Raw genomic sequence first — 22193 nt, forward strand, 5'->3', positions numbered from 1 at the left:
TTTACGTAAATAATTCAAGCGTCGTTTTTGGTTTATTTTCGATGCTTGGTCGTCGTTGTCTGCGTGTTATACCTACTATTAATAAGTGCGGATACGACGACGATGTGGGTAGATATCTCTACCATCTATCTGTACCTACTAGTACCTACCTAAGTACCTATATAAAATTCTACGAGTACATATATATAATATAGGTTCGTAAAACGAATGTTTACTATTTTAAAAATATATCTACGTTACGATATCGTAATACGTATAGGTACCTCTTGGTATATAGTATAGGTATATCGAAAAGGTGTCAATTTTCAAAATTTAACATCCTATAAAATCGTCTGCCTCATAATTGTTAAGAGACATGTCGACAGAATGATAGAATACGGCTTCGAAGAAAAAGGGAGAGAAAAAAAATATATACAGAATTAAAAAAGTAGAACCAGAGTTGGAGGAAGTTCGTTTGCTGATACGTGACGGGAAAAACGGCCATAAGATAAACTGACCATTAAGATAAGGGCCTAATCTATTCTGAAAACAGTAGGAGCATGTGTATGTGGAAAATTTTCCAACAGGAATAGAGAATAAATAGGAAACGAAGCCTTTAGCAATCCTCTTGCCGTCCAGTTACGTGCTGATCAGTTACTTAGGTAATAAGAGCAAGTACCGGAGTAGAATACTATCGTATTTTGTATTTCCTGTTTGTGCTATTATTAGATTGATTGTAACTCTAACGACATCACATACCTCTTCTTTCGGAGCTAACAAAACAGTTTTCAAACAGAATTTGTATTTTTCAAAATAGGCTGAGTGAGTAGAAGACGAAAAAAAAACCTCTTGTAGATTTCAAATGATGAACATCGCGGGAAAAGGTACATAAGTAGGTATCTACAATATCTCATCCAATCGAACGAAAATTTCCTCTTTTGGTTGGTTTTTTCCTCTTGTATTGTTTTTTTGCACGAAATCCGAACGTAGATTTTAAAAATACGCCGATTATAAATGTAGGTACTTACTCGTAGGTATTTTCGATAATTTTTTTCGTATTGATTTTTTTTTCTTTTTCATAATAGACAGTACATATAAAATCGTTTAACCTTCAATAATCCCAAAAGCGTAATAATCGCATTGAAATCGCATGAAAATTGTTTTTAAAAAGTTTACCTATCATTGTAATAGGTAGAGATTGAAACATGTTAAAACTGTGAGGCTGTTTTTCCAAAGGATAATTCTTTATCTTTACAGCTACCTACTTCGTATCTATAGTATCAAAGAAAGCAATTTACTTCTGTTTTTGTACCCTCTCGATTGCCGATGATGAAGATAATGTGGTGTATTGAATTTCATTTTATTGCCTTCTTTAGAACACTTCTTTCTTTGATTGTTTATTGTTTGTTTGGTTTTTTCCTAACGCGATAACTTTTAGTCAAACTTGACGATTCAAGTTCGACTTTTATCGTACCCACCTATACTATGTGGGTTTCTATGGCACTCTTCTAGAACTGATTAGTTGTTAGGTTAAGCAGCGACGAGGAAGCGTGAAGAAAGCTTTAACGTTTTTATAACGCGATAACTTGAACAAAAGTTTAAGGATCAAGTTCAACATCAGTTTATAGTACGTAATGTTACGTATTAGCGAAGGGTTACGTATTCTGGCAGATTTTTTTATATATATTCCCGACTTTTCCGCAGCTATTTCGTGATTGTAAAAAACAGATTCGATACATTGAGAATTAGTTTAAGAATTTTGTGCAAAGATGCTAATTTAAATTTGTGTCGAAAGAATTTGGAATTTTGTGGTGTACTTACTTTTTTTTGATAAGAGGGGCTATTTTATAATTTAAAAGATTTATCCTAACATTAAATAGGTAAATTCTAAATGACACTGAAACTTTAAATAAAAAAAAATAAAAAAAAAAAACGAAAGAGCGATACCACTGGATGCAATTCCAAGAGCTAATTTTTATTTTCAATTTTTTGGAAAATTTCGCTCTCCAGGAAAAAAGATGGAATCTGATGAAGTGATGAGATAATCATTTTCAGTGATTTTGGATACTTTTGAAGTGGTTTTGGTCAAATTATTACTAACTTGGATGAGGATTACAACCCTTTGACACTCATAAAGGATTATTTTTTAAAATGGTCTTATATATCAGTCATGTTTTTAAAAAAAAATTTAAAGGGCTCAATTAATATTTTTGAAATTTTTCCAGAAATTCAATAATGATTTTCAGAGCTTGAAGAAAGTTTCATCTGTTGAAGTTTGATTTTTAAAAGTGTATTTATATCTATTATATTTTCAAGTTAAAGGTCAATCAAATTTTCTACGTCACCGAGAAAAATTATTTAGATAGGTACCTATTTATTTCGAGCATTCGATTCATTCCTTTTATGCATTCGCAAAAAAGGTACCTAGCTTTTGTTCAACTTCACACGAGATAAAAATTGTGGCAGGCCCGATGGATTTAAGAATCTGTAACAATAATTTTTACAATCCGAAATTTTCACAATAAAAAAGTTGGCTGAATAAAATTCCACTAAATTAAACAAAAAAAAAATCTAGGTAAAACAAGTTGAAAGTATATTGTTACATAGAGTTCCTCTCACAGCTGTAGGTACTAAAAAAAAAAAAATCCATAAGAAAAACTAGGTACTGTTTGCTCAGAGAAAAGGCGGTGTAAGTAATTCTGCTTTTACGTTTGCACGAATGTTTACGTGTAGAAAAGATGCAACAAAGCGTTAAATTTTCAAATTAATGGAATTAGTACATACCTATTTTATGGAACCATAATTATTAATCGAAATAGTACGTACTGGTTTTGCTCACGTATACATATACCTACTTGAACATAAGTGAATGCAAACAACTTTAAAATGCATTCCAATTTAAAAATCGAGATCGAGAAATAGCCTGTAGTTAAAAATATTAATTTTTGCACTTTGTTTTTTAAAATAAAAACCAGCCACTCTATTCAGACTTAGGTAATTGCAAGTATTATTCCATGTCCCAAAAAAATGTACTCTGTTCTTTGAATTAGACCCAGGAACTTACCTTCAGACTCAAACATTTCAGTAATTTTCATTCAGAAGGCGAGTATAGGCAATCCATAATTCATGAAATAAAACTCGAACCATATCACTATTGTACGTACAAGTAAATATTCGAATCGATTAAAGTTTTTTAGAACTATTTCAACCCGAATGAAATGTACCGTAGACACTGAGTACTTATTAATCAAATAACTAACTAATTAGCGATAAATTCTATTAAATATACTTGATTAATTTTTTTTTTTTTTCATTTCATTATTCATTTTTCTTCTTACAGGAAATATTAGCTCTTCTTCTGAATTTTTCAAAACACGAAGAATGGCAATCAAAGGACGTTGTAATTCGGTATGTTATAAATTATAATTCAATTACTTATTCGTTCATTCAGTATTTGTTGTTGTTGTTTTTAAATATCTGCCTACCTTTTTAAAAAAAATAATTGAACGAATTTTTAACATGAAATCTTGGATGTATTTTAAATGCTTTTAATATTTTTAATATTTTGATAACAATTTTCACATCCAGTTTTCTAAACGCTCTGGGAAGTCTCATTTTAAAAAAAGAGGAGTTTAAGCGTCGATCTCGAGAGTGTTTTTTAGTAAAAAAAATTCACTACATCTCATAATTCTCCTTTTTTCTTTGTAAAAAAAAAAAATAAGAGTCCGAAATTAGAGTAAGTACATACCTAGTGGAGCTTATTTTGGGCATTTTCTGATTCGTATAAGATAAACAAAATCACTCAAAATTTACTACTTGATTCTCAAAAACGATTCTCCTGATAATTTTTTATGAGAATAAAATAACAAACATCCCATTGAATTGTTTAATTTGGAGCAATTTTTGAAAAACGTTGAGAAAATGTCCAATATTACATAGAACAGATAACGATATTTTCTGATTTTTTTTCCAATTTCAAAGTACGGTCCTTCGGATTTGGCATAGGTATGTTTAAAAATTGAGCTGTGGCACAAAAAATTCAATTTCAAAATTTTCTAATAATGATTTTGAATATCCTTTTAACGACCTTCAAAACTGCGCAAACAGATTCACTTCAAGTCAAACCAGTTTTATTGAATGAAACTGCGATGTTAGGTACTGTACATGAACATTGATACCCTCTTCCCCTATCCTCTTTCTGTGGAAACGTAACAACGCGTATTTACGGCAAACTGGGTAGGCAACTTATTCTACATTTTTTTTATGCAGGGAAATTTTTTGTAGTGTATTAGATGAATATTTAAATTTTCAAAACTTGGCCAAAAATCGAAAAATGACATTCATAAACCTAAACCTTTATGACCGCTTGAATAGGTACTCTTTTGATTTTTTGTATCAAATTGTCTATCAATTCGGATTTTTCTTCTCAGTCTTCGCAAAATCCTTCACCTCATAACACAGGTAACATTAAATGCAGGTTGGCAAAGTGGTAATTATTAATCACAGATAACAACAGTTTAGATTTCACAACTCACAACCGAGTCTCTTATTTAGTTGAATGTTTTAGTAGTGAGACAGTTTGTAATTAAAAAGGAAAACTGCATGAGAAACAACGACGGAGGCGCGAGAAGCGAAAAAGATAAAACGGCCGATGCAAACGTATAAATTGCTTGCTACTTTATTACGTGTACTTAGAGAGAAGTGCACAGTTAAGAATGAATGGCTTTCCAAATATTGTTAAGAAGGCAGCCGTGTACTTCCACCGGTAAATACTTTTGAAACGAGACATTTAGTATTTAAAAGGGTCGTGTTAATTAGACTACAAAACCAGAACGTAATAATTTATTTGCAGACGATAGAGAAAAAAAACACCCTTTGCTATTTACTGTAGTACCTACCTATACCTTCGCAGCTTTTCGTATTATTACTTCAAAAATTTATCGTTTACGAATGATTAATGGAAGAATTGTTGCATCAAGGTGCAAGCACTTTGATATTTGAATGATTATAGGTGAACCCTTTTGATTTTCGCTTATGATTTGAGATTTCTAAAATTATTTTAGGTAAATGTAGGTCAGTGATGCGTTGATATTTACTTAAATGGAACGACAATTGATATTGTGATGATTATGATTACTGATGAGAAATTTGAGCTTTCAACTGGAGGTGCCTAATCAAATTAATTGCAGGGCTATATGTGCTTATTTTGAAATAATATCATCAAATTTTATTGAAATATTTTGTCATTAATTTATTCTAAATTACGTACGTATGTCCATACAGTAAAAAAGTCTGAAATTAAAACTCATTTTTAGAATGTATAGTACATATATTTCAATAAACACGATCATTTTACCACAACCTTGAAAAAATTGGAAAAAAAACAATTTTCAATGCTTTTTCGACAATCGCGCTTTAAACTCCACTATAAATTTTTTTACTGATTCTAAAAATTTATGGTACAAATATACGAAGGAACTTATTCAACGATTGGCTATTTTCAACTAAGAAAAGACCTGTCAAACAGACCCAAACGACAAATACCTAAACGATGCGAGCCAAAGTCATTATCTGTTATATTGGTAGGATACTGTTACAATAGTGGCTTGCTTCGTAAGGTGGAACTAATTACATTGTGGCATTTACTTCGCCGTCGCTTGTTCACACCTCAACCGCAAGCAACACTAGTCATAGGTTTAACTCACGTAAGGCTTTTACACATTACCGCCAATGCTAATTTCCGAATTACACAGCATGAAATTAACCATTGTTATACTTTACAACATATTTATTACATGTGTACTGTACTTTAAAACTTTAACGACTTTAATTATTTTTTCGCGCAACAAAAAAAACATTCGCAATTACTTTTGCCAGTTAATTAGTGGAGCAAATTTAACTCTGCTAATTTTAATACTCCCTTTTTTTAGGTTTTGCTTTTGAACGTGAGTTTATGGGTGATGGATAAAATAGATGTTTTTTTTAGAGATTATTTATTTTAGTTTTTTAGTTTTTTTTTTTGGTAAAAATAAATTCTGTCAGATTATACCATACCAACACGTACACCTCGATTCAGAGTAATTTTTTTGACCACGTTCAATCACTTTGAAATTAGGCTATGAAGGTTATATATAGGAGATCCACAGGTATGAATGTTCAAAAAATTTAAAAACAAGCGTATGCAAGTTGCATCAGTTCAATTTAATTTTTTGAACTTTTCCTAAATTTTTTTTTGAAAAGTTTTCATCTCAAAATCTACTGTAGGTACCTATTTCCTATCTTAATTACTGATATTAATATACATCAAAGTCTAGAAAAAATAGGTATTAATAAGACAGAAAAAAAACTATTTCCAGAATTTCAGCTGCTCGAACAAATTTTTTAAACTCATACTTTTTTCTAAACCCTAAAATTGTCAAAGCACCGAGTAAGTCAAAATTTCTGTAATTCTTACCTAATATTTAAACATCCGGGCTTTTCATAATTTAGGAATTTAGCAAAATTCCGAAAAATATTGTTGTTTATATAGAAGCAAAAGAAAATGTCCTACTTAAGGACTTTATATATTTTCACTTTAGGGAAGTGTAATGGTTTCGCATTAAAATAAATCATATCAAATGGTCGACGAATCGTCGTTTCAAACCTACTAAAAGGCAACAGATTTCATCGGTATTGAAAATACATAAATCACTAATAGCGTACATTTCGTGATATATTTATTATTAATATTTCAATATATAAACTCCGTCTCTGAGCTAGTTTTGAATTCCAGGCCAGAAAGCGGATCGATGTTAATGTACAGTCGGAAAAAAGTACGATATAGACGAGATGGATATTGCTGGAAAAAAAGAAAAGATGGTAAAACGACCAGAGAGGATCACATGAAGCTTAAAGTACAAGGCGTTGAGGTATGTGTTATAGTATTTTTAATTCGATTTGTGTTATTTAGTATCGAGTTTTTATGTAGGTAGAACGTATAAATGGTGATGAGTATTTAGTTATAGTGCTCGATTTGTTTTATGAGTTCTTTTTTCCTATATATCTATAAATGTATTGCATGCATATTTTTTGTGGGTATCATACTCGTAGCTCGAGTAATCCACATGTACCTAAGCTGATACAGATTTGGTATCCCCCCCTCCCGTTATATTAAGTGAACTATGTAAGCGTAAAGATGTCGAAAAGAAATGATTAATTCTTAAATCTTAGATACACCTACCCAATGATTCGATATTGTCCAATTTCCCTAATGAAATTAATTTTCATGAACAGGCCAAGATTAAGTAGATAACTTCAGGCCTTCGGAAACAATCTGCCATTCCATACGTGGATGATTCGAGAGTCGAGTTTAAAAAACTATATTTTTTTTTTAATTCTTCAAGTTAGATGTCTTGAAGAAGAGAAATGATTAGATTTGATCAGATTTTCATCAGAAAATGGACCGTATCATTCTGAGCAGGTTTGATTTTTTAAGAACTTATCTGAACCTACCCTGACCAAAATCGAAAATTTCATCAGATCTGCTTAAGAAAGATCGGATTCAGATACTGGACATTTCTCCGAATACCATTTCTCGAATGGAAAACGGATTGCTATTTTTCCAAACGACCAATTTTCCAAACCCACTTTCCCCAAACCACATTTTTTCACATTCACAAAAGTGGGCAAAAGTTCAGTTTTTTTTCCAAAACTGCAGAAAAGATTGGTTTTTTTGGTCAACTCTCCCAAAAAAAAGTCTCGTTTCTTATTAAAATGGCTGGTTCTTTCTTATCAAAATTGCCATAGAGTCTTGTTTTTCATCCAAATTGCAGAATACCTCCCTCTTTTTTTGAAAATCAAAATTACTAAAAAATGTAGGTAACTATTTGGCCAAAATTGAGAAAATTGTACTTTTTTGTACATAGAAACTGTGAAAAGGACCCATGTTTTGTCAGAGTTGCTAATTAAGAAGTCCGTTTTGTTTTTTTCCAAACTTCAAAATAACTCTTCTGTTTAGTTTTTGGTCAAAATTTAAGTTTTATTGTTATCAAAGTTGCAAAAAAAAAACATTTTCTGTTTTCATCGAAATTACCACAAAGCCTGGGTACATATTTTAAATCAAAATTGCAGAAAAACATTTTTTGGACAAAATTTTCAGAAAATTTTGTTCTTATTGCTAAACTTGCACAAAAAATCAGTTTTTTAAATCAAAATTATCAAAAAAATCTTATTTTTTTTACCATAATTGTGATATCATACTTTTTGTAAAAACTGTAAAAGGACCTAAGCCTATGTTTTGTCAAAATTGCTATTTCAAAACAAAAATTTAAAAAAAATCTTGTTTTTTGGCATGCCCCTGTCTGTGAATCTCGTTTGGATTGTGAGGCTGGCTGCTGTGATTCCACGAATCTGGAGTCTGATGGAGTGTTTTGTGATTTTTTAATTTTAGTGATTACAACTGGGGTTGACGCCGCCGACGTACGATTCTGGGATTCCACTAGGTAATACTTCCTGAGTGTAATTATTACCTGAATTCTGTTGAGAATCTGACGGTGTCGTGTTGTATTGAGAATCACTCTCCTTTTCCTTCTTGGGCGTATTCCTCACTTTTTGGTTGGAGTAGGAGGTGAATTCTCAGATGTTCCTTGAGAGGATTGATTGTCTTCTTTTTGAGAGGACTGGCTGTCAGTTGTTTCTTGCAAATCAGTTGGAGGTTTCTTCCTCAGTCTTCCTCTTGGCTTTTTCATTGGCGAGTTGTCGAGTACAACTGCCCCAGAAGAGGAGGAAGGAGGTGGTTTTGCAAGTGTAGTACCATCTGGGAGTCGGGAGTCAAATTCAGTAAGTGCAGCACATTCGGTGCGACCTTTTGAGCAGTATTCTCCTGCTGCTTTTGTGACCTCTTTCATAACAGCTTCCGATGCTCGTTTGAAATCTTTATTGCTTACAATGATTTCGCTAATGGTGTCATCCTGATCAGGTATCAAATTGATTTCCTCTTCATCAGTCTCATCTTCTGTATCGCTTCAATGATTTTTTTAAAATCAAAATTTCCAAAAATTTACTTTTTTGTTAAAATTGCAAAAAGTCCTACTTTTTTGTAAAAATTATAAAAAATAAGACTCATGTTTGGTCAAAATTTCCAAAAAGCCTGTTTTCACAAAAATTTGCAAAAAAGTTGTTTTTGCTAAAATTGTAGAAAAAACTTTTTTTTTAGATCAAAATCGTCAGGGAGCCCAGTTTACATATCTGGTCACCTCAAAGTTTTATCAGATCAGATCTGTTTAGTCTTGATCGCTTCTAGTTGGAGAGAACTGAATGGATAGGTACGACCAGACTTGATCAGGATCAGATTCAATCATTTTCACCATGGCTTCGAAGTGTCATAAAACACAGGGTTAATCACATTCCGCCTTCCTACAATTTATTCAGTTTTGTGAAATCAAATGTTTTCTCAAGGTTGAATAAATTTTTACCCTTACATTTCTAGGATCAGCAGGCTAATTTACGCTGATATTATATTTATTCAATATTTTTTATGGAACACCTGATGTTTTGAGATTCTCTGTTTATGAATACCTACATTTCTAAAGGCCCTGCACTGAAACTTTGAAAGCTGAAAAATCCAACTTATCTCTTCCAGTATACGTATGAGCAAATCAATCAAGCTGATATTTTTCAAACTATAGATCTAGTAAATATCCTCAAAGTCGAAATGTTATAAGAAAATACTTCTATGACTGCGCAACGCTCAATTCTGTCCTTAAAATTTTTTCACTGAAAATTGAAATTTTTGGAGAAAATATTACTTATTGAATCTGAAAGTCAATATTTGGGTATTTCATGTAAACAAGAAAATATATAATTTTACGTTGATGTATTTCATCATAAAAATCTGCATAGGTACATGTAATTTTTTTGCTTTCAAAAAATCGTACTTATTATCAAAATACTTACCTACTTTTCACCATAAACCCACAATACTTATCCAACTATTCTCATAACTTGTTAAATTACCAGCCCATACGTAACGAATCGTAGAATACACTTTGTTATTACCAGATAGGTATGTTACTTAGGTAAATATCAACAAGTAGTAAACACTGAAAAGCCAGATATGTAAAATTGTGATTGCTGCAAAATTTTTGTTTAAAACGCAAACTACACTTGTTCGAAAAATCAAAGTTCCAAGTACTTGAATAAATAATGTTGAACAGTAAAAAAAAAAACCACCTTCGAGAACTACCTAACATCAAACGATATTGAAAGAAAACTTCATACGTTGGCATGAAGCAATAAGTACTTTAAAAACGAATTGCTTTGCAAAATTTTCACACTAGTCGAATATTACAAAGAAGCTATTATCAATGTAGTAACACTTTTTTGTGTTAAAAATATCAAAAGATACCTACTGTAATTATTGTATCTGAAGTTTTGGTGATATGAAGACAATAATTTTAGTTAAAGGTGTCCTACATTAATGAACGAGAATTATCGAAAAAAATTGATTCCTCGATATTATTTCCCAAGAGTCTACTTTTTTTCCCTCGACGATGAATGACGATGCACGTAATTATATAATCAAAGTAAGTTCATAATATAAAGTTGGCTATTTTTAAACCTTCGAAAAAATAACACTTTTGATAAAAAAAAAAAAAAAGGGGACGAGTCGTAATTAAGACTTAAAAGTTACAAGAGAAGGGAAATTCGTCGCCGAATAAAGTGTAGATATTACGCGTATATTTCTGATAACAATAAAACGTTTGATTTCATTGAAATTATGGTGATATTTAAAAAAAAAAAAATTATAAACAGGTACCTATAATTTGAAAAATTTCTTCCTCGTCACAATATCAGTCTTGTTATATTCATGCACAGATACTAAAACAATCCAAGTTTTTTCCCTCCGCCACCCTTCGGCCTTCGAAACTCGTTAACATCAAATTGGAAATGTAATTATAGTTACATTTCAGCGGAATTTTTCTCATAAATAAACTGAAGAATAAGTACACTTACGATCCGCCAGATTTGAGTTGAATTTTAATCTGAACGAGCTTAAGTCGTAAGAGAGAGAGTAAGAATCGTTTATGAAGTAAAAAGTTAAATTATCGTACTTCGCTAATTAGTAAAGTTACGCCGTAGTTATTTAAAGTTTTGTTAATGAAGGTGGTATATATATCGGCTTTAAAGCTTGACATGAGGGAAGAATACTTATTGGCAAAAGACAAATATTCTAATTAGAGACAGCTCGAAAAAACATTAGAAAAAAAAACTTCTTTCGCCGCGAATTTTAATTAAATTATGAACCTAAAGAAGAATTGTAATTGTGCTTCTCTTCCTCTTTGTAAATAAGCGTAAATGAAAATGTTAAAAAATACGAGCAATGTTTGTCAATATTATAAAATTTCACAAAAACGGTGAAATTTTAACAAACTACTCGACGTTTAACGAATTAAAGCGGTCTACTTTTTTTTTTATATTTCTGCGCCAGGAGCTAATTTCAATGCTCGGTAAACTTAAATGGTATTAGGTAGGTATTTTTCAATGTTGCGCTTTCTCTACGAGGAAAATATTATTTTTTATTTTTATATAAAGATATAGGTAGGTACTTGATATACAGTGTGTTTGGATCGATATGTAGGTACTTACGGTGGAATAATGTGAGATGATTATATTCTAATTATAAATATGTACCTTAAATCTTAAAGTAGAATAATTTTTCGAGCGAGGCACGAATAAATAAGTATATCGAGGCATCCGCGTGATAAATTTTAATTCATTTCGAACGTAACTCAATACCTGACTTATTTTTCATCATGATGGTCAAAATGATTCTGCAAATTTGCCTACGAATTTCTGAATTTCCGAAAAGTTATAATAATTATGTATTTCAGTTAATTTTACTGAATAAAACTAAAGTCATAGGTTGATTTTAAAAATTCAATCAATTTTTACATGTTTATTTTAAAACTTATGATTTTATTGTCCATAAATTTGATTTTGTTTCATTTCATTTCGATGATTTCATCATTTTTATTTTCTAATATATTGCTACAATTAACTACCTAATTAAATAAATAGATTCCGACATTACTGAAACCTCTTTGGTATCTTATAATTTATTTTTTCAGTCACCATGTATATAGCCATTGCTCTTCTGATACCCTCCATTACACATTCGCGAATCGCGATAACCTACAGACAGGTTTTTAATTAACAAATTGTTATGTACACAGGCTATCCAGCAAAGCAGAGTCTTCTACAACTAGATACCATACAAGACGGTTTAAATAAACTGATAACAATAAGCTTTATAGCAGAGAATATCACCGATATGATGTGGAAACTAATAGCTTTCGTAACAACGTCTAATTTCGTTTAATAAAACGTATATTATTACAACGCTATTACATAAAGGCTTGAAATTTACGTTTTCATTCAAGCGCTAATTTCTCAAAGCGACACATAATTTACATCTAAATAGAAATTGTAGGTATATTTTAAAATCGAGTCGCGATTGACGCCTTTTTCGCCGCAACAAAATTTGTTTTACGGCTGAAATACTACATATTTTATATTAAACATTTATATATACCTAGACCTACCCACGTAAAGTGCTACATTGTACACGGAATACAGAAAAATACCTATCACGTCGATATAAAACTATAAATAGGGTCATTTTTCATTTTCATTTTTTTTTCATATTTTTGATAGACGAGCTTTACATATCTAGTTAGGTACCTACTTGGTGATAGATACGTATGTGAATCGTAATTTGGTGGTTTAAATGTTTCACGAAAATGGCGATGAAAGTAGATAGATCAAGTATAGGCAATAAAAGATTTCATTTTTCGAATAATATCTTCCATTTTCATTAATAAATAATCATTCCAAGAATATTTCTTAACATATAGGTAGGTAAAAAAAAAAAACTTTTCTGAAATTTTATAGGTACTATTCTAATTAGCTTACTACCTAACGAAGGGAATCTCACGAGTGTGCAGTAACCAATTTAACCTATTTTTTTTATTTTTTTATTTTTTTAAGAAGAAACCCCCTAGGATAGTTTATCTCAAAATGTATAGCTGCCAAATCGCAAAACTACGAGTCCCTTTCGGGATCCAAAGGATCCAAAGGTCTTGAAACTTCTGCAATTTTTGGCCAATTACATAAAAAAATTGAAAAATGTTCCTAACAATTAAATTGTGATTCCCATTAAACATATGAAATATCAAAAAGTCTTATGGGGTCCATAGGGTATTTTTTGGGCTCAAAATTTTCAAAAAATTGCTCAAAAAGTTCGAAAAATACGATTGATAGGCAGTTATAATTTTGGGAATCGTGTTTTATAGTTACAAGTCGAAAATCTGTGCATTCGAATGGGTATTTTTTGATCCCGACCATTTTTTAACCACTTTTGAGCAACTTCACGAAAATGTTGGGCCCAAAAAATACTCTCTCAGATTTGTAAATTCGAAATTGTCCCCCAACTCCAGGAAACTCGACTAAAGTCGAGTTTTCAACATGGAGTTTGGTCAACCTTTTGGTCTTTGACAAAACCAAACCTCGAAGTCAAATTCGCTCAACCTGTGCTACATTCCTGGCTTATTAATTCATCATTTCCTTTCTGAGCATTTTCTAGAGAACGTTTCGCGCTCAAACAATGTGGATTAGATTCTATTATTCGATGAATTCTTCGGAAGTGGTAAAAATTGGGTATGATTTATCGTTACGACAGAATAGGTGAATCGCACGACAGAAAAGGTGGTCTAAACGACAGGCCCGACAAATAAAAGAAATGCCCGACCAAAAAAGAAATTGAACGACAGAAAAAAAAGTTAAACGACAATCATATGTTTGCACGACAGATAAAAAATGTCCACGACAAATAAAAAATTGAACGACAGTGAAAAAAAAATTGAACGACAATAGTAAAAAAAAAATCACGACAGAAATATCCATTAACACGTCTATTTTTAATTTTTTTTAAATCCATCAACGCGTATATTTTTACCAAAAAAGTTACAAATCGAATAAAAAGGAAAAAAAATATATAAATTTTCATAAAATTATAGGAGGGTAATTCTCAAAAAGTGGTAAATTTTGTGTACACAGTAAATTTCTCAACGGTTTTGGCATAATTTTTATTTTATTTTTTTTATCTACGCAAGCATCACATTTTACATTTGGTATTGAGATTTTTACCTCCTTTCATTAGTGTACATTCGGTTTTATACCACAAAATGTCCTTCGACTTGTGTCACGTGCCATGTTTTTGAAAATGAATGATATATAAAGTGTAATGATCTTCATTTTTTTCGTTGAAAAAATTGATGAATTCTCATTATCATAGAATGCAAAGGTACTGTATTATTCTGCAAATTGCAATCTCAATAAGTTCATAGGAACTTCACATTTTACATTTGAAAATTGTCACACAGTTTTTGCACCAATTTTAGAGCAATTTTTAAGTAAGTATTTTTGCTAGCTTCCCAATCCAACATTTTATTTATCGCTTTTTCGTGTATTTTCAGATTTGCAATTGGATAAATTGTTCTGTCGTTTAAAATTTTATTCTGTCGCTTAGACATCCTTTTTTGTCGGGAGGACTTGTCGTGATTAATAATTAAAAATAGTCGCTCTGACTCATTATTTTGTCGTTGAAAACCTGTCGTTGTGAAGACCTAACTTGTCGCTACCACAGCATTTATTGTCGTTTGCTGGTGTCGTTCAAACACCCTTTTCTGTCGTGCGATTATATATTTCCCGTAAAAATTTACATTAGAGGGTGCTGGAGCAATGGAGCAAAAGTTTTTAAAAGAAATTCAAAAGTTTTTCAGACCAAAAAAAAGTCGTCTCAGTTTTTCCCCCTCCTCATTTATCTGTTGATATTTTACGAAGCTTTACATTATGAGAACTTGAAGAGGATCCTTCACGCTATCCATACAAATTGTTGTTTTATTTGTACCTATCTCATATTTGTAACCTTTCCCCCTCCCCCACCTGTACCGCAAATACCCGATTTTTTGAGTGTATCACAGTGGCCCACACGCACGTACTTTATAATTTCAAACTGTAAAAATTCTCATTTTTCATGATTAATGCATGATTAATAATTGTTTCAGTGCATTTACGGTTGTTACGTCCATTCAGCCGTATTACCAACCTTCCATCGCCGATGCTATTGGTTATTGCAGGTAAGAAATAAAAATGTCCGGAACAAATCTCGTAAAATAACACTGTATCTACTTACCTACCTAAATTATCTTAGCTCCAATAATTAATTGAAAATTTACATTTGCAGAATCCTGATATAGTTTTGGTACATTATCTGAATGTTCCGTATCCGGATGATAGTAAATTAGCAGCTCTTATTCCGAATATTGCGTTTTGGACCGAGAAGAAGGAATGGACTCGAGAAGAGTTACTCTTACAATTAAAACCGATGTATGAGAATCCCAGTTTAGAAAGTAAGTAAATATGAAAATTTTTATGGAGATATCTAATTTTTTTTTACACAAAAATGCTTCGATGATGCGACAAAAATAAAAATTTTACCAACGACTGGTTACAAAAGTACCTAGGTATGAAATCCCATCAAAACGCGATGGGATTAAAATTTTACGAAAAAAAAAAAAAATACGAATATACAAATGTACTTGGTAGGTAAACTATTCCCAAACGATACATCGTTTCTAAAAAATTTTACCTTGGCTAAGTATGATTTTAAAAAAATAAAAATAAAAACTAATAATGGTTCTTCTTTTCAAAAAAAAAAAAAAAACATTTGAAAAAAGAACTCGAACGAGAAAACTTTCAATGTTAAATTTAGATTTTACCCATGTGTATTTGTTTTCATCCGCTGATTACGTTTGACATCAGTGGTTTGTTGTATTTTCATTAAAACATAATGATCAGTGTGAATTATTTTACGCCGACTTTTCAACTTTTTTTTCTTATTAATTATGAAGTTTGGAAAAGTTTTAAGTTTTCACCCTAACCCCAATTATAATGAAATATTAACATCGAATTACCAGTAAATTATACATCCCGTGTGAGAAATAACTTGTGAAAGTTTACATCGCTTTTGCTTGGCTTTTTTTTCTATTGTTCACGAAAATAAAGAATCGATAATGTGAGAAGTTTTTGGGAGTTTTATTCCTGTACCTACTTGAGATTATTTAATAATTTCGTTACTTTTTTCAGATAGCAAAGAAAACGAAAGAGAGGAATTGAAAATGAATCGTGTCGATGTAAGTAAAGCTATTTATATAGATCTAGATAGGTACCTAACTATTTGAATTATTCTACTTTTGGTTTTCAAGAAAATTAGTCAACATTTTAAGAGATCATAATCTTTAATCTGAATAATATACTGGAACCACAAATTGACCAAATATCTCTGCTAAAAAATGTATGTATCATATTTCAGCAAGTTTCATCTTTCATCGAATCTATGATCGCACAACTTCTGGAAAAACAACGCTACGTCAGAACAGCGTTGGCAAATTCTTTAGAATGCGGCTGTGGAAGTCGTAAATGTATGGGAGCAACCAGATGTACTCGTCCGATACGACGCATATCATCGGCCAAAAAACAAGGCAAAAGATCCAATTTAAACACCAAATTACAAGAAAAACGTGCCGCCGTTAATAATAACGAGGTGATAATTTGTTCCTACTTTTGTGATCGTTGATGGAAAAATTGTAACTTTGTACCTGAGCCTATAATTGTTATTTTATTTTAGCGAAACGTTTTGAAAACGACGGCGTTCAGAAAACTGAGTGGATTGAAAATTGAAAATCGTTCTTGTACTCAATCCACTAGTTCTACTTTTTATTCGAGTCAAACCCATCATAATGAAAGTGAGCAATCTCAATTACAGCAGTTACTCACACAACCACAACAAACACAAAATGAACACGTATGTCAATATGATTTTATCAAAAACAGATCACAGTCTTAATTTACCTACCTTTTCCTATATGTACCTGCATAACGTTGGGTACAAAGATGAGGGGAAAATGCACAAAAAAAGAGAAGAAAAACCATTTCGAATAAAGTGTATTTTGTATTATTTTAGTTGATGCAAACAGTTAATTCGAAAGAAATACTAACAAATTATTCGAGAACTGATATGAGAGTGGAAGGCTATTTACCAAATGTTGAATTTGTCAGCGGAGAAAATCAACATTATCAGTCAAACTATTCCTGTCAGTTAGTGGACCAATATGTACCTAATAACGAAATGATTGACGATAAACAAGTAATATTTCATTGACCACTATTACCATACCTACCTATTTTCTAAATATTTTCTCTAATGTTTTCAGTTCTTTTTTTTAATTTTTTAATTTAATTTAATTTAATTTATTTATTTATTTATTTATTTATTTACTTATTTATTTATTTATTTATATTTCGTTTTTGTTACTCAAAACGTAGGCATGCAATTTTTATTTATTTTGGGTTTGTAGGATATAAGCTCTCAAGAAAATGTCTCATCCAACTCGAACGTTAACTTAATTCCGTACCAAAATGAAGATAATGAATATGTTACTGATAAATACCAAAGTGATACTACCGATGGTTCTGAATGCAACAGTTATTCCACAATCCATCATCAAGCCAGTCCAGACGAAAGCTTCACCAGTTTAGAGGACACAGAAGTCTATCCTAACGGCGATGTTCTCGACGATTTGATTATGAACGTTAATCAGTGCTACAATTATGAAAATGGGGATTACAATGCTGACAGAAGCCTTTACGAATTGATAATACAATTAACTCAGAAAGAAAAAAAGTCGAGCTCTACGAATTCGTTACTTTCTTACGAAAAATTACAACAGTATGGGTGAGTATATTTTTAAATCAAAATATCGTGAGTGTGTTAAGTTCTACATAGGTACCTACCAAGTCTCGTATTTAATATGGTGTTATAGTTTACACAGTGAGAATGCGGATCATTGCGAACCAATTTACGAAAGTAATGCACAATCGATATCGGATGCGAATGGAAATTTTTTAAATTCTTATTCGAGGTACACTTCGACCACCGAGGTTGAGAATGTGAATATGAGCAATGCTTTGTCAACAGATTTCACCAGAATTGAAGATAATCACATGGAAAATTATTCAAGTTAGTTTGAACGTTTTTTTTTAAAGACTTGCCTGCCTTAGCATCTCATCTACATACCTAGTGCTTGACTTACCCACTAATTAAAAATATGTTCAATTTTGACGCAGCTGAAATGGAGACGAATTTTATAAATACGTCGTCAGCATTCGCATCTGGTGATAGATCAGCGTCCAATCAATCTGAACAGGATTCAAGACAAAATGAATCACCTTGCGTTATTATCGATTTAGCACCCGAATGGTCTTATTGTGAAGTAAGTTTCATTTTCATGCTTCATTTTTTTTTATTTTTCATTTTTTTAAGTAGGTACGTAAATCATTTAGGTACATTATTATTATTTTTTTTGCAGGGGGGAACCAAATTATTAATTATTGGCCCATGGTATTTCCAATCAGACTATTCGGTTCTTTTTGATAGTTATTCGGTGCCAGCAACATTGATACAAGCAGGTGTCCTAAGATGTTATTGTCCAGGTTTGCATTTTTTTTTTTTTTTGGTACGTAATCGCTTGTGGTTTGCGGCAGTTAAAAAAATTCAAATTGTAATCATTTGTTGCGTAGAACATGCTGCTGGACTGGTTTCAATACAAGTAGTGTCAAGCGGATCAATCATTTCCAATTCAGTCATTTTCGAATATAAGAAAAGACCAAATTACGAGGAAAACGTTTGCCATAATTTATGTAATATAAAATCCGAACACTATAATCAATACATGTACGAAAATGACACATTGTTGAAGTTCATATTGATACAAAGGATCGAAGCTATACAAGATGACGCGTTTATGCATAGCTCTTCTTTAATTAACAAATACGAAGTTAGTTTTCAAAATTAGAGTTCGCAATACTTATTATTCGTCGATGTAATAGATTTAAAATAGTCGTAGTCGAATGATTTAGCTATATTGTAGATGTGAAAAAAGAAGCAAAATAATTAATTAACATACAAATACCTACTTACTGATGATAAGACTAATACATTTTTATTTTTCAAATCTTTTTTTGCAGGGTGTGAGGGAGAAAACCGCCATTTAAGAATCTTTAAGAATCTGGATGTGTGTAATTTAATTCGCCATTTTCTTTTTTTCCTAATTTTTACTTCTTGATGAATGTAAAAATTTATTAAGTTGTTTTCTACATAATTTTGCTCATTTTTATAAATAGAATGCGTTCCTTCTTTTAATATTTTTTTTTTTTTTTTTTTTTTTTATATATATATACTTACAATTTACATAGGATCTATACCTACTTGATATGTACATTATTTTTAATTCAATTTTTTCTCAGTTTGAACGTACTGCGAGGGAGTATTACTTACACTATACAAATGATTATGATAGGATGATAGATATTAAATGAATTTAAATTTGCATTTTCGCGAGATTATTAAGTATAGTTGTACATTTTTTGAATACATTTTTAGAGTAAAGGGAAACTCTGAATTAAGAAATGTGATATTTACTATTGGAAATTGAAAATATTACTTCAAGTACCAACCTACTACTTACCTACCTATGTATTTTGAAATTCATAAGTATGTATGGATTACGAATTGAATCGTTTACGTATTTTAAAAACATGACAAACAAAAATGTGTCATGAAATTACCAAGAAATAAAAACCCAAGTACCTACCTATGCAATACCATTCTCATTCATCACTTATCAGTAATCTCATAAGTCAACTCCTCTTATAAAACGTGATCACTGCTCCATTACATTTCATTATTTAATACTTGGACTACAATTAATTTTTTGGTCGCCTGTATAATTGAAAACTTGAATTTGTCATGTTTTAAAAACAAATGATTCAATTTATCTAATTATTTTGCTCAATGGATACTGGATATTTGATAATTTCATATTGTAAATGGGTAAAGATGTAATAAAACCTAGGACTTCAAATTTTAAAGATTTGATACCTTATGAAACTAGACCTACTTCTTGTGAATATGAAAATGCTCATGTTTTTATTCATTCTTATTTTGTATAGAATTTTCTAAAAGGTATGCTGAATTGCACTCGTTACCTAATACCTACCTAACTATCCCAATTCCCAAGAAAAAAAATCCAATTCGTTATTCACCTAGGTATTGAAATTCCTATTTAATTTAGGTAATATTTAATGAAAGTTGAAAACATTCTCAAAGCAAAAATAATTTTTGATACCTATCTACTTATAAGTAATAAACCTTTGGATTTCTTAAAACTGAAACTAATACGCTTTTGTCATTGCATTGGATATGTTTTCAAACTTTCTCCCTCCTTCTTTCTCACTCGCACACTTGTAAATTTTGCAATAAATATGTATTACAATAAGTAAATAGCAGCTTTTGTAATTTCGATGTTGTCTGAAAAAGTACCCTCCTCCCTGATCAATATCCCTCACATTTTCATTTAAAAATGACATTTTTTCAAGTCGAATATGCAATCATCAATTCAAAAATTTTCATGTATCAAAAAAAAATTAGTTTAAGTTTTTTAAAATTTCATTAAATCGTGAACCTTATTCGCACAAACAGATTAATTATATTCTTTATTATTCCCATTAAAAAAGTTGTCTTATCACCTCCGTAATCAACTTTTTTCACAAAGCAAGGGCTTTATTAATTGGAGGAATAAATGAGTAAAGAATGATGGAATATTCGAAAAATTGAACACTTTTTTCTGTTTCTGTTGAAATTTCCAAATCCTCCTTACCTTCTATGAAAGAAGAAGATGCTTCCTACAGCAATTTGAAAATGAACTTTTTTGCGAGAAGAAAATACTTATCTTCAATTTCATTACTTTTAGTTATAATTTTAAAAAAATTTGCTCAAGCGTATTTTATTTTGATAATTCTACGATAGAGTTTAATAGTTTAAGATTTTTTTGTGCATTGCTTCAAGACTACAGTTTAGTACGTGACGTAACAAATTTAATAATATATTTCTTCTTGTTATTAAATTTAATCTTATTAAAAAAATTATTAATAAAAATGGCTAATATTATGTTTCATTATTTTCCCAATTCCCACCGTTGAAAAGAAAATAATTAATTTGAAAAAAAAACAAAACCAAAAAACATAATGAACGAACCAAACTCTCGTATATTTTCAACTTTTTATTTGATGAAAAGTCACAATGAATGCAATTAAACCTATAACAGAAACTTAAAACATCCAGTATTTACAAGTACATATGAGAAACGTATAAAAATATGGTTCATAGGTTAATTGTCTGAATAATGCAATAAAATGTAAAACGCCACATTACGTTTCAATAATTTAATATCAATTTTTTTCATTAAACATAAAAACAAAATAAATTTAGGTATTCGACTATCTCTAATAATTTACATAATATATTGCACAGTTAAGTGTAAAATGGTAAATAAATTAATCACATCAAATTCGTACACTTATTTTCATTTTTTTTTTCTTAAAAATTTACACATATTAAAAAACAATAATATTCTAACATACTTAATTATTTAATAATAAACATCAAATTTTTATCCTCGGTGTTTTTATATATTTTTTTTTGCTAATTTTTTCAATCATAAAATTACTTATTAATTAATCTAAACAACGATACTGGAATGTATTTCAAATATATTATGTAGAAAGAAAGAAACAATACAACATCATACAACATCTAAAAAAAAAAAAAAAGGAGAAAGAAAAGAAATAGTAGAACATAATAATTCGATGAATTTGCGTCGGGTATTTCATTAAAAACAAATATATCTCTTTATTATGACTTCAAAAAACAGGAGATCAAATGTAATTTGAGTATATTATCGTTAAATGAGATACCACCGATAAAAAATCGTAGCAAAAATTTTCCGAAGGAAACTCGAATATTCCGAATGGAAAATATTTTGGATTAAAATGGGTGAAATTTCGATAACGTTTTATTTCACAAATTACACTAATACAAGAAAATGACTCGCGAATTATCCGTTCATTTGTTACATTTGCTAGAATCAAAATTCAATTAAATATGGTAACTATTGCCGATTTTGTAAAATAAAAATAATGAAAAAAAAAATACATTTATTCAAAATAAATAACTAACACATAAAAAACGAAAGAAGAAAAAACAAGTGACAACTATA

The 22193-nt window shown here is 30.5% G+C and overlaps 1 protein-coding gene across 1 annotated transcript in view; it reads left to right on the forward strand.

Annotated features, from left to right (window-relative positions):
* Camta (Calmodulin-binding transcription activator) overlaps window positions 1-21115 on the forward strand; it is a 36386-nt gene extending 15271 nt beyond the window's left edge. The window contains exons 4-17 of the mRNA XM_065344014.1: window positions 3320-3387; window positions 6752-6887; window positions 15084-15155; window positions 15263-15428; window positions 16165-16211; window positions 16391-16621; window positions 16706-16882; window positions 17042-17224; window positions 17436-17812; window positions 17901-18097; window positions 18205-18350; window positions 18447-18570; window positions 18658-18914; window positions 19105-21115. Of these exons, the coding sequence (XP_065200086.1) occupies window positions 3320-3387; window positions 6752-6887; window positions 15084-15155; window positions 15263-15428; window positions 16165-16211; window positions 16391-16621; window positions 16706-16882; window positions 17042-17224; window positions 17436-17812; window positions 17901-18097; window positions 18205-18350; window positions 18447-18570; window positions 18658-18914; window positions 19105-19131 (2208 nt within the window). The 3' untranslated portion in view covers window positions 19132-21115. The remainder of the gene's footprint in view (window positions 1-3319; window positions 3388-6751; window positions 6888-15083; window positions 15156-15262; window positions 15429-16164; window positions 16212-16390; window positions 16622-16705; window positions 16883-17041; window positions 17225-17435; window positions 17813-17900; window positions 18098-18204; window positions 18351-18446; window positions 18571-18657; window positions 18915-19104) is intronic.
* The last annotated feature ends 1078 nt before the right edge of the window (window positions 21116-22193 follow it).

The sequence above is a fragment of the Planococcus citri genome, chromosome 1, assembly GCF_950023065.1.
Source record: "Planococcus citri chromosome 1, ihPlaCitr1.1, whole genome shotgun sequence".
Classification (NCBI taxonomy): Eukaryota; Metazoa; Arthropoda; class Insecta; order Hemiptera; family Pseudococcidae; genus Planococcus; species Planococcus citri.